This window comes from Eumetopias jubatus, unplaced genomic scaffold (assembly GCF_037043125.1).
Source record: "Eumetopias jubatus isolate StellerSeaLion01/CBP00866 unplaced genomic scaffold, mEumJub1_p1.0 scaffold_3, whole genome shotgun sequence".
Taxonomy (NCBI): domain Eukaryota; kingdom Metazoa; phylum Chordata; class Mammalia; order Carnivora; family Otariidae; genus Eumetopias; species Eumetopias jubatus.
The window spans coordinates 127486159-127507216 of NW_028274809.1; the positions used below are offsets into that span (position 1 = coordinate 127486159).

At 37.1% G+C, this 21058-nt stretch overlaps 1 protein-coding gene across 7 annotated transcripts in view; it reads left to right on the forward strand.

The window, feature by feature from the left end:
• Positions 1-14112: 14112 nt before the first annotated feature.
• Positions 14113-21058, forward strand: part of NBEA (neurobeachin) — a 685632-nt gene continuing 678686 nt past the window's right edge. For all 7 annotated transcript variants that reach the window (XM_088021800.1, XM_088021804.1, XM_088021803.1 and 4 more), the window contains exon 1: positions 14113-14406. In XM_088021800.1, coding sequence (XP_087877926.1) covers positions 14113-14406 — 294 coding nt within the window. The remainder of the gene's footprint in view (positions 14407-21058) is intronic.

The following is a 21058-nucleotide window of genomic DNA, read 5'->3' on the forward strand; positions in this document are numbered from 1 at the left end:
AAAAACTCAGTTACCAGGAATACATGATGGAATGGCCAGAATTCAGTAAACACACAGGTGTATAAACCAATGGTCCATTAACCCAACAGCCTAGAAAATCTCCCAGAAACTGAGGGGCATAAAATTTTGGTGAGAACAGGTGTACAATACTTGCAGAAAAAACTTGATGCTGAAGCCTGAACCCTTCCTGGCATGCCATTTCTTCAACCTCGTGAGAACCAACCCTCAGTGGGCCTGGCCTGAAGTTCATGGGTGATCACAACAAACATCTAGCTAGTGACAGTGGCTGGTCACTATTGAATGCAGAGATAGAGATATCTGATGTCAGTAATTTGTCCATATCCACAAGGGGGACAAGGGTTTTGCCTAGCATTCACAAGCACAGTGTTACAGTACAATTTATCTATCAACTACCTTTCGCCAGTAAGTTAGTAAACTTGGGACATGGAAAGTGAGCAGAGTCAGCAATTTCAGTTTGCAATGAAACCATACATATTGAGCATCTAGTAATGAGTGCCCATAAATCACTAATTTACAGGCATTTTTTCCTTTCAGATTATTTTGTAGTATAACAAAAACATGATGCAAATCCCAAAGGAAATTTATTTAGAAATTTGACAAAGCTTTACCTTGCTGTCCAATTAGAAAATGGGTTATAGGAAAGAGCCTTCTAACAGGCTAAAGATATTTATTGGCAAAATTTCCAGAGAGAAACTGGCCATTTGGCTCCACCAATATTCCCTACGTCAACCATGTACTCCTGAATATCTGTTCCTGAGGGACTGATGCTTTCCTCCAGAGGAAATGTATAAATACATTGAAACCAAGGCATAAGAGTGGCTTTAAGGCATTTTGAGGATATCAAATTTGGTTTCCTGGTTTCAGACTCTTGACTGTTTGCCTAGTTTTGGATTGCCTTCTTGATGTGTTCTCGAGGATTTGTGGTTGCTTTGACTTTCCTTTTCAAGTTGCCCCAACTGTAGTTTGTCTCACCAGTTTTGATTCCTAACCATTTGATTCCTGACTACTAGCTCTGGGCATTGAGTTTCTCTGTCCTCCTTTTAACTATCCCCACAGTTTGTCACATACTATATTAAAACCCATTTCCTGCTCTGACTCCACAGTCATGACTCACTACTGACTGTATTACCAGAACTGAAAGAGTAGTACTCATTCCAGATTACTGCCAGAATGAATGCTATTGTTTTCTCTGTAATACTCTACTTTTCAAAGCATGATCACCATTTATCTCATTTGTTCTTACAGCAGTCTCGTTGTTCATTCCCATTTTATTGGTAAAAATAAATGAGACTTGAGGAGGCCAAATAGTTTGCTTTATACTAAATAGTGAATATTCAATAATGTGAATGCTAGTTTGAAGGAATCTGACCTTCCTCAAAATTCATGTCTTAAGGAATTTAACAGTCATGTAAGAGGAATGATTTTGTTCTGATTCAAAGTGTTTGATTTTCTTTCTTTAACCATTGAAGTAAGCAATTATTGTATCAGGTTGTTGAATTTATTGAATTATTAACTTTCTGTCTTTTAATTTCTTTCCTCCTTTCCTTCATCCAAACATTTATTGAATACTTACCATGTATCAGTCAATGATCACAGTGCATTGCTGAAGATTTTTAGGAAAGATGTAGTCACTGCCTTCAAGTAGCTGCCAATCCAGTGAGGAAAAAACACGTAACAGGGCACCTGGATGGCTCAGTTGGTTAAGCGTATGCCTTCGGCTCAGGTCGTGATCCCAGGGTCCTGGGATCCAGTCCAGCAAAGGACTCCCTGCTCAGCGGGAAGCCGGCTTCTCCCTCTCCCTCTGCCTTCACCTCTGCCTGCTTGTACTCCTTCTCTATCTGTCAAAAACAAAAAACAAAAAACACATAACAAATGACTACACCACCATATATATATTTATTTTTAAAGACTTTATTTATTTATGTGACAGAGAGAGAGAGACAGCGAGAGAGGGAACACAAGCAGGAGGAGTGGGAGAGGGAGAAGCAGGCTTCCTGCCGAGCAGGGAGCCCCATGCGGGGCTCGATCCCAGGACCGTGGGACGATGACCTGAGCTGAAGGCAGACGCTTAATGACTGAGCCACCATATATTTTTAATATGAAAATAATTACTGTATAAAAGTATCATCTCCCGACAGCATATTATTAACCTAAATTTTGCTAATTTATTGTCTTTGTCCTTTATTAGAATGTAAGCACCATGAGGACAGGGACCTTGTCTTATTCATTACTCTGTTTCTGGTGCCTTGGAACTATCCATGGCTTGGAGAACACGATAGATATGTGTAGAAAGGAAGATGTTCCTTTTCTTTTAGGCTTTTAAAAAAATAATTAATCATATTTTGTTTCTATTGATTGAAGACTATTTATTAAATACATGAATTCAATGTATTTCTCCTAAAGTTTTGGTTCTTTTAAGTAGAATTTCTTTTTTAAGTTTTCTATCTTTATCAAATAGTCCATTTGTATTACATTATTTAATAGATATACAATCTTTTAGATATAGAATAACTTTCATTTATTTAATGAGAAATATGTACTGCTAGAAATATACAATGTCTCCTTGAGGTTGTCCTATTTCATGGTTTCATTATTTGAGACTCTTTAGTAGGCTTTTAAGTGAATTTGTAATGAAATTATGGAGTTGCTACTTGTTTATGTAATAATATTGGAGAATTAAGTTCTTATTCAATTATTAGTCTATATGAAATTTCATTTTCTATTAATGCTTGTTGAGTAGTAGATGGCCAAAAAGCTCAAAGGATTGATGTTTCAATTATATTCACTATTTCACATTTATAGTTGCCGTGTTCTAACTTCCACTGCATCTCTGCTCTTACTCTGTTCTATTTTATAGGTGATTATATTTCCTTTGGCATTTCCCTTATTTAAACGTCAAATAGATTACATTTTATAATTCCAGAGTACTGAAACGATGTCTCTCTAGTAAGCTTTCAAAATAATTAACAGTTTTGTTTACTTGTGAAAATCTAATACATGTTTTACATTGATTCAATATAACACATTTTCAGTTTAGGCATTAGTAGAGGTATTGAGACAATAAAAGACATTTTGAATTTTATAAATATTCTGAATTAGGACAATTCCAAAGAACTAATGGATAGGAAAAAGAAAGTAGAGTTACAGAAATATCCACTGTCAATTCACATTTTAATACCTGGAAGCTATATGGCTAACCTTAGCAATAGCTAAGTTTATGGCATATGAATGATGCCAGTAGTGGTGTGGGTTCCTGCCAATGTTAAAATTAAACACACACACCTGAGAAACAATTTGGAAAAATTAACCCCATGAAGTACCACTGTCCCTTTAAAAAATAAAAGTAAGGAAGAATCTCTGTCTTGGCAGGAACTTAAAGCACTAAACTTTATTTACAAAAAAATCAATAACACAAAATTTCAATGAAAATGAAAGGTAGAGAAAGTCAGATATTGAAACAACAGAACAAAAGTCTAGTTTAAAACCTCAGGTGCATTTTGGTCAACTTTTGGTCAACTTTTTGGTCAACTGTTTTCTGTGGGTTAGTAAATTATAAAGGATTATTTTGCTACTATTATTTGCTTATTCTTTTGGCTTTTTTAGTTTTGTAAGGTCTCAAAGAAAAAAAATCCTATTTTGTAATATGTCTCCTCTTGTTATAACTAGTAAAAAACAAAGAAAAAATATATAGCTAGTTCAGCTTTATGTTCTTAGCAGAGATAAAAGCCTCAAGTTTGAGACATGAAATTCTTAAGAGCCTTATAAAGTAAACAAATACAGTGTATATATATTATATATATCTCTCTGTGTATGTGTGTATGCATATATATAGTTATTTATTTTTTTAGAAAACTAAAGAAGATAACGCTGTCCTATTTGCTCTTTGAAGAAAGGGAAGTCAGGTCAATGAATAAAGAGATACAAGTGGATTATTAGTGTAGTTAATTATATAATCTGAACACTCACAAAATTCTGCTGTCCTTTTGTGTTAATAGAGAAGCACAACTTCTATCATCTGTTTAGTAATTATTACAGACATTGCTTTAAATGCTTCTGTATGTTTTATCTCTTTAAGTCTTCCAGGCAATACATATGCGACTGATTTTACAGGTGCAGAAATAGGTTCAAGGGCAATTTGTTTGGATTTGAACCCAATCTATCTGATTTCAAAACCATTCCTTTAGCCACTATCCCATACTGCAAAGGATTGTTTGGGATTAGGGTGGGAATGGTGAAACAATAAACAATGTTTGGGAGAAATGCTGTATTTTTCAAGGTAACCATGTGACCTTTCTGTTGTGCTTATGAAAGAAAACACGACAATATGAATTATGAGGGCAAATCACGTGGCCATGACCTTAATGTGCTTGCTGAATGTGACTAGCCCTGATACCTGCTCTTCTGTCTTCTTGCTACTGCAAAATAAATCAGGCTGAGTCTGTTTCAATATAAACAAACACACTAGTGATAAAGCTGTGGCCAACATATGACATTTCATCTACTTCTCACAAGCACAGATTAGCCAAACAGAAATAAAGTTTAATATACACATTCATGCATATTTAACAGATACTCAAGTGCTAAATGTGATTAAGCTTCTGGATTATTTAAGATATCCTTTAAACTTCTGATTATGTGCTTTAAGAATTATTTTCACATTAACAACAAAGAGGCTATATACAATGTATATCTCAAATTCTGTAAGATTAAACTCTCAGGAAGAAGTTAAAAGAGATAAACAATAGCCCCAGGAAATCAAAACATAAATCTCAGATTGTCTCAATGTACTACCTGCTAATTGATCAATGAGGTAGTTGTTTCAAGCCGTTCTTCCATTGGTTAATCCATAGCTGCTGGCACCGATACAGAAAGGCTGTAATCCAAAATTTCATGCACTAGTACAAGGCTGAAATTGATTTTATATACCATCTCCTTGTTGAACTAAAGTTTGCTAAAAATGCTCTTTCTTACTTTGAAGCGATTCTATTAATGAGATAACTATTCCAAAGGACTCTTGGACAGTTCCTCATAACATTCTTTTCCTGCTTCTACCCAGAGTATATGCTTTTTGCTATAATTATATAGACAAATGCTAATACTTTCAAGAGCGACTAGGAGATTAATAGTGAGACACATAACAAATCCTTTGCCAGAAAAGCATAATAAGGAGTGATATATTAATGGGACTATGAAATTAAGTTTAGGTTAATCTTAATGCATGTAATTAAAAACAATTTATTTATCCTAAGTAATTTTTGTCTAGAATTAAAGTGATTCCCAGGAAACAGAAAGGCTAATGGAGTTTTTTTTTAACCTTCACAGACATAGAGATATAAAACCAGACTGACTCTAGAGATCATCTCTTGGTGGGTGGCTTTCACCAAAATATGCAAAAACATGATGACTTTGTTCTTTTAAAGTAAACTTCCGCAATCTCATTATCTTTCCTCTGGTAAATTTGGTAGAAAGGAACTAATGACCTCAGTCCAGGTCCCAATGTAAGCTGTGTGGAATAGCCAATACACCTGAGGCCTTGGCCAGCTATACCTGGGGGGATCAAATCTCAATTTTGTCACTTAAAGTATGACCTTGCACAACTCTCTTCCTATTAGTTTCCTCATTTGAAAAATGGGAACAATAAGATCTTACTTGCAGGACTGTAGCAAGGAATAGAAATAATATATGTAGACATGCATGGCTGATAGGAGATGAAGAGTCTATGACAACTATAATGGTTGACAACAATCAACCATAAACTCCACTTTTAACATACTTTCAATGTTTATTAGTATGAAAATAATTACATGTATTCTTTTACATTTTTTTTTTTCAGCGAAGGGAGTATAGGTGGCTATAGTGTCACGTGAATTTCTTATCTTTGGAAAATGAGACAGAGAAGACAGCAACTATTAATTTATTTAAGTGAGAATTTGTCAACCTATGCTACTTGAAAACAACAAAAAAAGCCAGAATCTGTTTTATTTATTTATTTATTTATTTATTTATTTATTTATTTATTTATATCTTTTTAAAAGATTTTATTTATTTATTTGAGAGAGAATGAGAGAGAATGGGGGGGGGAGGGTCAGAGGGAGAAGCAGACCCCCCGCTGAGCAGGGAGCCCGATGCGGGACTCGATCCCGGGGCTCCAGGACCATGACCTGAGCCGAAGGCAGTTGCCCAACCGACTGAGCCACCCAGGCGCCCAAGAATCTGGGTTTGTTTGTTTTTTTTTTAATGCTGGAAATGGGTACCAATTTCAGATCACTCTCACCTAGGTGGTATTTTGAATGTATTCATGAAGGTGGCATTTAAGCCAGAAGGAATTTCAAGAGGAGGGGAGAGGAGGAGAGGGCTACAGATAGAAGGAAGAACATGAGGAAGGCACTAAAATAGGAAAGCACAATGTATTAATTGGGAACAGAGTGATTCAGTTTGGCTAAAGCATTGTTTCCCAACCTGGGGACCTCAGAGTTACTGAAAGTGATCCATAAATACCTATATACATCAGGTATTGTTTATGGACAAATACCAAACACATTTATGTTGCATGCATGTATATTAGTTTCATTGGGCTGCTGATAACTTTTGTTACCATAGACTAGGTGACTTAAAAATGACAGAAATTTATTCTCTCACAGTTCTGGAATCTAGAAGTCCAAAATCAAGGTATCAACAGAGCCATGCTTTTTCTGAAGGCTCTAGAAGAGAATATTTCCTTCCTTTGTCTGACTTACTTCACTTAGCACAATACCCTTTAGGTCCATGCATGTTGTCACAAATGGCAAGATTTCATTCCTTTTTATGGTTGAGTAATATTCCATTAGATAGACAGACAGATAGATAGATATCAAACTTTCTTTATTCATTCATCTATTGATGGACGCTTGGATTGCTTCCATATCTTGGCTTTGTAAATAATTCCGCAATAAACTGAGGGGTGCATATATCTTTTTTGAATTAGTGTTTTTGTGTTCTTTGAGTAAATACCCAGTAGTATAATTACTAAATTATATGGTATTTTCATTTTTAATTTTTTGAGGAATCTCCATACTGTTTTCCATATCAGAGAAAGACAAATATCATTTGATTTTACTTATATGTGGAATCTAAAAAACAAAACAAAGGAACAAACAAACAAAACCAACAGACTTAAATACAGAGAATGAACTTGTGGTTGCCAGAGGGAAGGTAGATAGGGAAATGGGTGAAATAGGTGAAGGGGATTAAGAGGTTCAAACTTAGAGTTATAAAATAAGTAAGTCACAGAGATGAAAAGTACAGCATAGAGAATATAGTTAATAATATTGTAATTATGTTGTATGGTGACAGATGGTGACTACACTTATTATGGTAGCAGAGTAATATATAAAATTGTCAAATCACTATGTTGTACACCTGAAACAGATATAACACAGTATGTCAGGTACACTTCAATTAAAAAAAAAAAGTCCTTCCTCGAGTCTTCCTAGCTTCTGGTGGTTGCCTAGGCTCAGAGCAGTGTAACTTCAATCTCTGCCTCTATCTTTACATCATTATCCTTCTGTGTGCCTGTTCGGCTGTGTATCTCTCTCCCTTATTTTTATAAGAATATCAGTCATATTTGATTAAGGGTCTACCTAATTCCAGTATAACCTCATCTGAGTTTGATAGGATCTACAAAGGCCTTATTTCCAAACAAGGTCACATTCCCAGGTGTCTGGGGCGGGACTTGAACCTATTTTTTAGGGGGGACACAATTCAACCCACAGACAGTGTGTGTGTGTGTGTGTGTGTGTGTGTGTGTGTGTGTTTGTATTCAAATATATATAATTATTGTGATTTTTAAAAAGCAAAAATTATTTAAATAGCATTATTGAATTGAAAATAGCTTTTTAAGACTATTATTTTTCTCAATGGATATTAAAATAATAAATCTCTCAGGTAGGAGTCCAGAAGTCTACAATTTTTTTTCATGATAAAAAGAGTTGTACATACTTAAAAATGTTGAGAGCTATTGTTGTAGGGTTCCTGTCCAGAACAGAATGAGGTAAACTAGAAAGCAAACTTAAGTCCAGAGGGCCTTTGGTACTAAGTAAGATAAGGACTTTGGGCTTCATTTATTAGGTAGAGAGAATTACAGGTGATTTTTTGAGCAGGTGACATGTATGCACATAGAAATTTTTGTGATTAATAAATTAAAATTTCTGACCACACCATTCTGTCCACCAAAGTGGAGCTTTAGGAAAATTACCGTGTGCAGGATGGACTGCTAGAGTGAGTGTGGAGACAAGGAGAGCAGGTAGGAAGTGAGCAACGAGACGCATGCTGGGCTTGTTGCTCGTTGAAAACAACGAGATGCATGCTGGGCATACTGCTGAGGAAGAAGGGGCAGAGGTATGACTAATCTGATGGTGAACATGTACGTGTGTGTGCATTTGTACATATGTTTATGCAGACATTGGGGGTATATGTACGCAGTATGGTGTTTGCAATGTTAGTGCTTTCTAAATTCAAGAGTACCTATTATTTCTGTACCACTCATTTGATACTTTTAATGTTTGGACTTGTGGATTACATGGAAAATAATTCATTTCGACTAGTCTACTCTCTTGTACCCAGTAGGCCCTCAAATATTTGTTGGCTGTTAAGCATCAACATTTTAGCCATTCCAAATCTGGGTCAAATTTGTTAACAAATATTGAATTTCTATTTTGTGTCTGTATTTTCTGCTCAGGAGAAAAAGTAGTCAGGTGAAAAAGGTAGAACTAAGTAGTTCGAGGAAAAGTGAAATTAAAATTTGGTGAAGAAATTGTAAGAAGGCACTTAGCTAGTCTAAATGATTCCAAGTTCCCAAGGCAGGGCAAATTATATACATTGGTCCTGAAAGAATCTGAACACTAGATCATGATGAACAACTCTCAGTGGTCTTTGAGAAGTCTTGGAGAAGTACTAGAGAATTAAAGTGCCAAAGGGGAGAAAGAGGAGATAAATTCTTGAAAAACCACAGCAGGTAGCTTAATATTACCTGTAGGTGAGATTACAGAAAGGTTCATTCATTAGAAAAGGAAGCAATAAGTCGTGTCATCAAATTAAACACATTTTCTTGTTTATGTTGTAGTTATTGGAAAAATTGGTAATAATTCACATCTCTTTATAGTTTTTACTTTAATTTTGCCCAGACACAGAGACAGTGAATCTGGATTTCAACTAGCCAGTTGTCAAGTTCCCTTATGATATTCTTCTGCACAACTTAGAGAAACATGAGCTGGTTGTTAGCAGAGGATGTAGCTATTTAATAGTTGAAGGATTATACCAAACAGGTGCTTATAAACAACTTAAATCAGTGATTTTCAAACTTTTTGGTTATGACTTACAGTAAAAGATACATTTTACATGATTACCTAGTAAGCACACATGTACATACGTATGTGTATGTAATTAAAATAATAGATGCCCCTTGATATTTTCCATTCTGTTTCATTAAACTGCTGTTTGCAGCCTACTAAATCTATTTCATGACTCAACTAATGGGTTGAGGTCTATAGTTTGAGAAATGTAAATTGATTTCAATCAGAATGTTTCTAGTGACTATAGAGCTGTTTTTATCCTGTTCCATCAAATATTTGGATGAAGATATAAAAGGATTGTGCTAGTTTGGAGACAATACAATAATAAGACAATTTTTTTTGCATGATAAAAATAGGATTAAGAAATTCCCAGCAAATTAAATTTAAATGGAAAATTAAATAGAAAAATTGAATAAGATAAAAATTGAATTAATTTAAATTTAAAAATGTATGTACATTTTTGCACTTTCTGTCTCAAAATCTCTATGTGAGGTTTGTGTTGCTGCTTAGCAGCAACATGTCTACAAACAAAACGAGATCAATAACAATGAAACAAAAACCTTGGTGTTTCAGTTGATAAGAATTTTAATATGAGAGGGGACTGGAACTGAAATTATTTGGGAACCTACTATATGCCAAACAGGAATCATTGGTGATTACATGAATCATTGGTGTCACTTTGCTATAAAACCTAGACCCAAACAAAACTGAATCAATTTGGGGTTACATTTTATTTATTTATTTATTTATTTATTTATTTATTTATTTATTTAAGAGAGAAAGAATGAGAGATAGAGAGCACGAGAGGGAAGAGGGTCAGAGGGAGAAGCCGACTCCCTGCTGAGCAAGGAGCCTGATGTGGGACTCGATCCTGGGACTCCAGGATCATGACCTGAGCTGAAGGCAGTCGTTTAACCAACTTAGCCACCCAGGCGCCCAATTTGGGGTTACATTAACAGGAGTTATATTTCTAAAGATTGAGGTTTGGATAAGAGTTACCTTCTGTTTTGTACTGGCCCAAACCTACCTACCCAAACACTTTTTCAGATAAAGTTTAGAGGGCAGCTAGAAACCCATTCTTTAAAGAACAGGTCAAGGGAATGGGGATATTTAGCCTGGAGAATTGCTGTTTTCATTCATTCATTTTTTAAACACCTTTATTCAGTATAAATTACAAGCCAGCCATGTTAGGTGCTGAAGACACAAAAATAACCACAGCATTGTGTTTTCCCACAGCCAGTGAATGAAAACATTATTTATTGACCCTTGCTACTACATTCATACCTTAAATGTATTAGTACCTTTCGTACTTTAATCCTATGAATCTCTAGTTTGGGTTGGATAAACTATGGCTTGAAGATAAGTCATTTGCCCAAGATTACACAGGTAAGTGGCTCAGGAACTGGAATCCAACTCATGCAAGAAGTTCTACTAAACCTGGAGCATGTGTTCTCAACCACTGTGCAATATTGCTTCTAGATATGTCATTTGCAATACCAAATCACTATATTGTACACCTGAAACTAATCTAACATTGTATGTTAACAGTACCGAAATTAAAATTAAAAAAATATTGCTTCTTAAAACTCAGATTCATGTGCTTCTTATCTTTGAAAAACTGTCCTTTGAAAGTAGGGGTATGCATCTATTCAAGTAAAAATGTATGCAAAATTAATATTCACCACATACAATGGTTTTAATCTGGAGATTTAAAAAATGAACATTTTAGGTAGCTTCTATTATTATGTAATTGTCTTTTATTTCAAAATATTGTTAATGCAAACACTAAGCCATTTGTACATTTACAAGGAAATAGGCTTTGTAGGCTAAAAGGAAACAAACCTGCTGTCTTTTCTAAACTTTGTGCTTTTGGGGATAATATTGAAAACATATAACTGTGCAATTATAGAGACTTGTATGTGGTTTTAATTGGTTTTACATGTGTTTATAGGTCATTCAACACATACTGTGCCTGTATACTAAGGGTACAAGGACATATTTACTCTGTGCTGGCTGCTGAGTTCAAGTAATTCACTGAATTCTCCCTTCCCTATGGGATGGGTATTCTCATTCCTGTTAGTAAATGAGGAGACTAGCCCAATAAATTGAGTAGGCTGCAGAGGCAGTAAGTTGTGAGAATGATTCCAAAGCCTGTGCACTTTCCACAGTACCACACTGCCTTCAAGGAGCTGACAGTGTACTGGAGAGTGCTTTTTAATTGGAAAGCTCTTTTAAATATTTCTGATATTGAATTAAGTATGCAACAGAAGAAGTAGAGTTTTCCTACTTTGAAAAAGTGATATCCTTTTTACCCGCTCCCTATCTCCACTAAAGGAAAATGAACAAATACAAAATGAACAAATGAGAAAAACCAAAGTGCACACACATACTGCTTAAGAAACACAACAGAGAAAATTAAAGTGAAAATATTAAAATGACGTTAAGCTATTCATTTGGAAAGGAAATAGAAAGTTCGGGTTGTCACTGTCTCTCAAAGCACTCATGCAAGAAGTCTAAAAATAGCAAGAGATAGAACCTGCTGCCATATTTTTTTACACACAGTGGGGTGAAAAAAAGCCAGTGTGATGATCTTTCAGTCTGGATTTTCATATTTAAGATATATCATTTTAGATTTACAAATGAAAATAGTGCTCACAAAAGTAGATAACACTATAAATAAAATGCTATAGGCAGTTATATATGTCACAGGATTTTTAAATTATAGCATATATAAGTCGTGCTATTAAAAGTTATTGGTTTTGCAAGTTTTTCATACAGTTTTGATCATTTTAGCATTTTATAATTCAATTGCTACTTAATATAAATGGACATACCAATTACCACTTCTTTCAAAAGGATTTTTTTTTGTCTAATAATTCATTTTTCAACACAAGTTTGTAACAACTAAAAACTAATCATAAGTGCTGGATTTGAGGAGCTTTGTTATACATAACCTGTAGTACCTTAGAATTTTACCATGTTCCAATATTCTGAGAGTTAACTTGACTAGTTGGTCCAGTTAAATATGAGTAATAACAAATTGGGTTATGATAGATTTGTATATTGACTCTCTTCACTTGAGATGACAATTAGAATGACTTGAATATGCCTCCAGATACTGAATATTTCTGGTGGCTTGTAATATATCTTTATTGAAAAGGGCATACTTCATGAAATATTAAAGAAAATTACATCCTTCATTTCAAAGGAGATAACAGCAGTCATGCCTATTTAGTTTTAATTCAGGACTAGCAGCAAGATTACTGTATCAATTTTAATTTTCTGAAGCAGTAATATTTTTGTTTTATATTTATGCAGATACAGTAATCTATTTTTTTACACATTAAGGCTGGCCATGAGGATTACGTATATTTTTAGATAATTTTAAAAACCTCTGAACTGTAAGTGACTAAGGAAAAGGGAAGCATCGTTAGTTGACATCATACCTGAAAATCGCAAGGGATTTTTGAAATGTGGGATTTGTAGCTCCCACCAAACTACCCTATCTATAGTGTCACTCAGTGCAGGCTTTTTAGGCTGGTAGGTGAGTTCAAGAGCTGTTTGTTGTTCAGAGCTCCATCCAGAGCTGATCACTGTTTGACAAGTTCTATTTTAAGTCGTGCCTGTGTGTGCAGGTGTCAGCCTCTTTCATGGCTGTAGAAAAAGATCCAGTACACTCCATCTGTATCCTTCCCCGACAATGCAAGATCTTTCCCCATGGTGCGTTTGTTTCTGCTTTGCCAGCCACTTTTTATTTGGGTAATTGGGGGTTGGGGGGGCTAGGCGGGCGGTACTGAGAGGAAGGGCGAGGAGGGGCAGAAAGAGGTCGTCTGCCACTCCCCTACCTTACAAGGCACGTGGCACTGGCAGTGGCAGCTGCTGGATGCAATGATGAAGACGAAGATGATGAACCTCCTCTTAGCAAAAGGATATTGAAGGAAGGAAGCAGCGAAGGCAAGACACACACTCACTGTGTCCTTCCCCACAGGGAGAATCCACCCTCAAGGGAAAAAGTACAAGGAAGCCACTACCCGCCCCGCCTCTACCAGCTTGCCCCAGGGTCTGGCATTGGTCCCCATGCACCTGCTCACCTGTCTATCCGTTCAGGGTGGTTGGGGGAGGGACGAGGGGTGTCGGGGTGGGTGGGTGGAAAGAGAAGGAGGGCAGGGCAAAAGAGGGGGTGCACCGAAGGCTCCGCCCCCGAGGCTCTGCGCAGGCGCAGTGGCCGCTACCGCAGGCAGGGGGCGGCAACATGGCGGAGTGAGCGGCGGCGTCGGGGCTTCACAACAACAGTGGCTCCCGTAGCAGCGGCAGCAGCAGCGGCAGTAGCGTTGGCCACAGCCTGAGCTTCAGCACCGGCCAGCGTCGTGGCCAGCTGCTCGCCCCCCAGGGCTTTTCGGAGCGCCGGCCGCATCTCCGCGGGGGGCGGGCCGGGCCGGACGGACAGGGAGGGGGAGAGAGAGGAGACAGCGGTAGCGGCGGCGGCAGCGGTACAGCTGCTGGGCGGGCACTGCCGCTCGCCGGGCAGCGGTTAGCGGCGCAGCCACCGCCGGGAATAAGCCTGGGAATAACCCACCGCCTCCGCCGGGGAGGGCGCCGGAGCGGGCCGGACTGACGCGCAGGCGGGAGCGGGCCCGGCGCCGCGGCGCTGGTGGATGCTGGGGCTCCGAGGCGACGGCCGGGGGGCGGGGGCCGAGGCAGGTATAACGGTACCGGCGGAGGCAGTGCCTCTGCTCTTCCCTTCTCTCCAGGAGGGGGGCAAATGGCGAGCGAGAAGCCGGGCCCGGGCCCCGGGCTCGAGCCTCAGCCCGTGGGGCTCATCGCCGTCGGGGCCGGAGGCGGAGGCGGCGGGGCCAGCGGCGGTGGCGGCAGCGGGGGCAGCGGGATGGGAGAGCTGAGGGGGGCGTCCGGCTCCGGCTCGGTGGTGCTGCCCGCGGGGATGATTAACCCTTCGGTGCCGATCCGCAACATCCGGATGAAATTCGCAGTGTTGATTGGACTCATACAGGTCGGAGAGGTCAGCAACAGGGACATCGTGGAGACGGTGCTCAACCTGGTAAGGGAAAAGGCGTGCTCTCCTTCTGCCTCCCAGCCCCCGTAGCCTCCCTCCCCAGCCTCTCGCTCCCACACACCTCCACCCCCGGGGTCGCACACGCAGCGCGTCCCTGGGAGCACCGATCGTCGGGCGGGTATTGCCCAGCTGGTGACCTGCCTGCGCGCAGCCGTAGCCACGCCACCTCCCCGCTCTCCTCTGGTCCTCTCCTGCCACCTGAGTGCAGTGCCCAACTTAACACCGCTTATTATCACTTCCCCTGACTATGAGTAGAAATCATTCCTTGCCGTGTCGGTTTTGCGTCGACTTGAGAGTTTAGTTAGGGGGAGAGAAGGCCTCCTTTTCTCTGGGGTTCTTTCTTCTACACTCTTAATTGTCTGTGGTGTCGCTCTCTGAGGATGAAAGCCTTCCCCCTGGAGCCGAAATTCCCCCGTGCTACTGAAATGTGAGAAGCGCATTAGGTCTAACTTGAGCAGCTGGGGTGTGATGTTTTCGAATGAGAAAACGATGCAGTTTTGCATCTGCCTTTAAATATATTCAGAGGCTGTGATGGAGAGTGTTGTGACTCTATCTCCCACCGCCCTCCTCCCCGCACCATCTCTTTTTAGGCAGCCTTCTTTCTTTGAAATATTGCCCTGAATATGCTGACCTCTTAGTCTTTTTTTTTCTCCTTTCTTTCTTTTCTTTCTTTCTTCTTCTTCTTTTTTTTTTTTTTTTTTTTGGTGCACACAAGGTGTTAAAATGTGAGGGCACCAAATCATACAGGTTGGTTTATGTCGTTGCCTTCCGAGAGCGTGGCATGTGGATAAAGACTAAAGGAAAGGTGTTAAATGCAGCCATAGGTTTTGGTTTCTTTCATGATAAGAAAGAGTTACTGCAGAACTGTGTATGACTTAATGTTTTGCGCTATCTACAGAGAGGCTAAGAAGCGTTCAAGATGTCAGGGGAAGAAAAGAGAAGAAATAGCAGAATCATAAATTGCGGATAATTAAGAGTAGTTCATTTTTAATGTTTTGCAAATGCAGTTTTTGCTGCAGCAAAGCTTTTAAAACAGTTTCCTCTGCAATATCCAATCTTTGACATACTGTTAAGGTAGGGTTTTGGAAGACAACGCTTAAATCAAGAGCGATCAGTTGACTGTTGTATTTGGTGTGGAGTCACAGAAATATAAAAATATGCTTACAAGGGGATTTTATAACACCCACGTAGTGTGATTTTTCAGCCAAGCAATTATTTTTATTTGATCTGTTGGAAAACTGAAAGCAAGCTGCAGCTACAGCAGTGGTGCCCTGAGACATGGATTAATGTCTATGGTTTATGAACCTCTTAAATTCACAGAAAAGTTAAAGCTGCTTTTTTTTTTCTTTTTTGCTAGTACCTCAAGTCAAAGATAGGAGAATATGTGTTTGCTTTGTTATATTGTTACTGTTTAAATAGAATTCCCCTCTTTCTACTCTGTCTACCCTTCAAATAAATCACCACAAAAGTCATTGTAAGTTTGGGGGAATGTCATCTCGATATAACCAAATTCTTTTCAAAACAATAACAGAAATATTGTTTCTTGGTAGTTTTAATTTTAACCAGCTGCAAATAGGAGGTCAGTACTTGCCTTTTTAAAAAATAAGCAAGATGAAATCTGAACATATATTAATATATTAGCAGGTACTGTATTTCTGTAAATTTTAAAGAACATATATAAAGTTTTTTTCCAGTTTCACCTAACCAATACCATTTTTACCTTAGATGATGTGATATTAGGTTATTTTAATAGGTATTTGTATGCTTAATAATTTTAACACGGTAAGAGACAGTAGAGCTCTCATAAGCTGGAAACTGATTTAAATGTGTAACCAGTTTGGACTCTGCAGCAGTAGTGATGTATGCCAGATCAGTTCTTAACAGATGGGGTTCTATAGATATACAGTAGGTTAAGAAAGGAAGTGAAATACTTCTTTTGAGATGAAAAAGAAATTTAACTCTCTTACATGCAGTGAAAATCTGGTGTGAAGTCTCAGTATGCAAACATTATATTAGAGATTAACTTTGCTGTTAAGCTTAACTGGAGTAATCAGAAATAAGGTAATACTGAAATGTTATGTCCCAAATCCACATAAGACTTGTAATTGCATTTATTTTGGAATAAAAAAGGTTAGGTTTAAAATTTCTTTGTATGTATTTAAAGGATGCAATATGTCTTTAAATGGAAACTTTCGGGGAAAAGAATATATGACAATGGGAGCTATTTACTATTAAGTTAATTATATTGATTTTGGAATACAAATTGATCACTTGAAGGGTAATATTTCTTGAACTGTAGGTTTAGGGCTTTATCTTTCTAATATACTCATGATGAAAATGTCATGTGAAAATTTAAGCTGATTCTGAAAGTATTTGGAAATCATAGGCATTTAAAAAATTATCAAAACTTAATTCTATTTACTTAATAAGTAAATCAGTAAAATCCATTTAGGGAACCCAGTAACTAGTTAGAAGTTGGAAGCCTCTAATATTATCTTTAAAATGAGTTTTTTCAATTTTCAATCTTAAAACATTAAAAAGTAGGTAGAAATAGTGAAATCTTTATCACAGTGCCATTTATGACAGAAAAGAAAGGAGGGGAACTAATGAACTTCAAAAGAAACAGTTTCTACTTAAACAATCTAAATCAATCACCTTTGCCAAAATATTTTTCTATTTTTCCTGTACATTCTTTATCTCTGGATAATATGAGAATACTAATATTTGGTTTTTAGGTGCTATTTCTCTCCTGCCTTGCCCAAAGAATTAAAAGTTTTGCTGAGTAAAGTTTAAGCATGCAGTGAAATATAGAGCTTCTACACAGCCATGGCTGTAATTTTTCTGCTTTTGTTTGCCAAGGTAGAGCTGTTTCCATTATTCAGGTGGGTTGTGAATTTGTCGAAGAATCACCAATGTAAAGAGAAATAAAATGAATAATTTCTATTATAGATAGATATATTCTGTGTAATGATACTGATAACTTGAAACATTAAAATATAGCACCCTGGGCGCCTGGGTGGCCCAGTTGGTTAAGCGACTGCCTTCGGCTCAGGTCATGATCCTGGAGTCCCGGGATCGAGTCCCACATCAGGCTCCCTGCTCAGCAGGGAGTCTGCTTCTCCCTCTGACCCTCTTCTCTCTATCTCTCATTCTCTCTCTCTCTCAAATAAATAAATAAAATCTTAAAAAAAAATATAGCACCCTATACTTATATTTATAGGATCAGGAAGATGAATAAATTAATTTGTAAATAATGTTACAATGAGAGTATATTGTCAAGAATTTTGCAGTGTAGCTATGAAAGAAGCTAATCATCAACAAACTTTGACTTTAGGAAGAATTATAATGTGGTAGTACAAGAGAGTCTAACTATAGATAAGGAATTTGGTTGCCTGTTTCAGTTATAGGCATACTGCTTAATTGAGTGCTTCCTTTGTAACCACCCTTAACATATGTTTATTATAGGGTTTTTCTTTCCTTGAAGTAAATGTTATGTAAATATCATGAGTTCTTAGTTTATAACATGAAAGTTTCTTTTTATCAAAGATTTTAATATAAACATAGTATTAGAAAAGATAAAATAGAGGATTGATATTTACTTAGTGAAAGAATTCAGGTTTGACTAGCTGTCTTAGGTAGTATAATTCTATAGCATTTAATTAAAATTTTTTTCCACAAATTACAGTGCAATATCAGTGTATCTTTACTTGTAGAAAATATTTCCTCTGATAATTTCATTTTTTTTTTTTACATGTGAATGGCATATTGTATTGAAAGCAATAAAAGATACTTTCCTGGGATTTTGTGGGCTAAGTTCCTCTCCTCTCTTGCATATGAATCATAGTATTTTTGTTAAAAGGGAATTTTTAAGTGATTCTCTTGTAATTGAACATGACAGTAACTTTTCTTAGTTTTTTCATCTGTAGTTTGATAATCAGAATCATTTTCACTTTAAAGATACTTAGAATTTCACAAAAGGTATATTCTGTATTTGAACTAAATTTATTTTAAAAATATGTAATTGCGTCTTAGGATCATGGAAGTCCTTAGTATTAACAAAACCACATTTACTTATGTTAAGAGAGAATTTCCTGCATTTTAATTTATATTGACATGTAAGTCTTTTCATATTAACTTGAATTATATTTTATTTTTGCTATTGGGTTTTGAAAGTTAAATTAAGAATGCATTTGTAAACATTGGAAGTTACACTATCAAGAGTTCTGAGATTTTCCATAGAAAGATTAATTTAGTCATGGAATGACACTAAAGCAGTCTTGATGAGCCCTGAGAAATGTACAGAATTGTTGAATCATTATACTGAACATCTGAAACTAATGTAACACTGTATGTTAATTATACTTGAATTAAAAAAGACAGTAAAGAGCAAATACTTTATAACCAGTTTATGATCAAGGCATATTAATCTTAAATAAGTATTTTGTATATTGCTAGTCAGTTTTTGGCAAATACCGTGCTGTTGAATAAATGTATTTCAGAGTTCTGTCTTTGCTATGCTTTCTCCAAACACAGCGTAGAGAAATTCATTGGTCCTAGCTGACTCACCCCGCATTTTGGATCCCTGATGTACTACTTTATCATAAAATTCAATCATCCACATTTTTGACTGTTTACTTTAAATATTATATTGCATCAGTTTCATAGGCTTCCAGTTTCTTGCCTCTACTTTTCATATTTTATGCATTGTCAGCATACAAGTGTCCCCTGCTTTCCAAGAGTTGGTGTTTTGCCATTTCACTTTTATGAAAGACCTGTATTAGTACCTGGTTTTGTTAACCAAAAGAATTCTGAAGAGGATTTTTGCTTTTACAAAAAAAGCCATTACTGTACTAGTAATAGGTCTTTTGTTAAAGTGAAGTAGCGTATTGCCAACTTTTGGAAAGTGAGAGGTACTCTTCGCTTTACGCCATTTCGGCTTTTGAAAGGTCTCATAGAACACTCTAGTTTTGGATAGTGGGGGAAACCAGTATCTCCTTATACAAAGATATACCTATCACTCTCTAGTATTGTTATTTATTTATTTATTTTTCTAGTTTTGTTATTTATATGTGTTTCCCCTTATATGCTGTGAACTCCATGAGGGCAGGAGGCTGTTTTATGCATACAGATGGTCCCTGATTTAACCGATGGTTCAACTTATGATATTTTGACTTTACAAAGTAAAGTCAAATGGTCCAAAAGTAATACACACTCATTAAAAACCATACTTAGAATTTTGATCTTTTCCCGGGTTAGTGATAATGCAGTATCATACTCTCTTGTGATGCTAGGCAGCAAGTCACACCTCCCAGTTAGCCACTGGATCATGAGGGTGAACAACTGATACACTCAGCCATTCTGTGTTCATATAACCATTCTGTTTTTCTGTATTTTCAATATAGTATTCAATAAATTGCAGGAGATATTCAATACTTTATTATAAAACAGGCTCTGTGTTAGAGGATTTACCCAATTATAGGCTAATTTAGTGTTCTGAGCATGTTTAAGGTGGGCTATGTCACGCAATGATGTTCAGAATGTTAGGTGTATTAAATGCATTTTTGACTTTTGATATTTTCAACTTACAGTGGATTTATCAGGATGTAACATCATAAGTTAAAGATATATATTTATTTTTTATATTTTTGGCTCTTGGGTAAGTTAAATGCATTTTGAGTAGGCAGGACCCTACTATTAGGCAGTAGAAGACCAGTTTCTCAAATTATAATCAATAGTAAGGTCCAGACCCAAGATCATGAAATAAATGAGACTCATTTAATGTATTGCCTAGTTCTATAACTAGAAATGTGTGTTGAATATGTATGCATTATGTAGACCTTACTACATAGGTAAGTGTTATTGTAAACTGGCATATTGGAAGAAGTTCGAATCTGATAAGAACTTTTTGTTTCAATAAACCTGTGTGTATGTCAAATATATAAGCACATGACAAAGATTATGTTATTAGTAGCAAAGAATACATAAAATGCTTTGAATAGAAATTAAAAAGTATTGGGACACCTGGGTGGCTCAGTCAGTTAAGCATCTGCCTTTGGCTCAGGTCATCATCCCAGCGTCCCTGCTAAGCAAGGAGCCTGGTTCTCCCTCTAACTGCTTCCCCCCTGCTTGTGTGCTCGCTCTCTCTCTGACAAATAAGTAAATAAAATCTTTTAAAAAAGAAATTAAAAAGTATTTTTACAATATATCATATTACCAGGAACAGTGGACGTCTCTTGTTTCTGTCTGTCTAGCATACATTTCCCTTTTCGATAAGGGTACTGCAACTGCCTTTGAGGAACCACTTATCTGCCATTCTTAGTTCAGCTGGTTTAGGTGGGCTGGGCATATAGCCCAGGCATGGCCAGAATCACTGTGATTGGTTCAGGGTTGAACATTTAACTCAAAGTCACCGGGTCAGTTGTAGGACTTGTGCTGAAACTCTTTCTGTTGGTGATGCTGAATTGGTAGATTCATCCTATAGTGGTGGGAGCCTGTATTAGAATTTGACTAAGTATGAAGAGAGAGAGAGAAATAGATTCTTTTTTTTAACAATTTATTTATTAGAGAGCACGTGCACGCGAGTGTGCGAGCATGTGCATGAGCAGGCGGAAGGGCAGAGGGGGAGGGAGAACCTAGA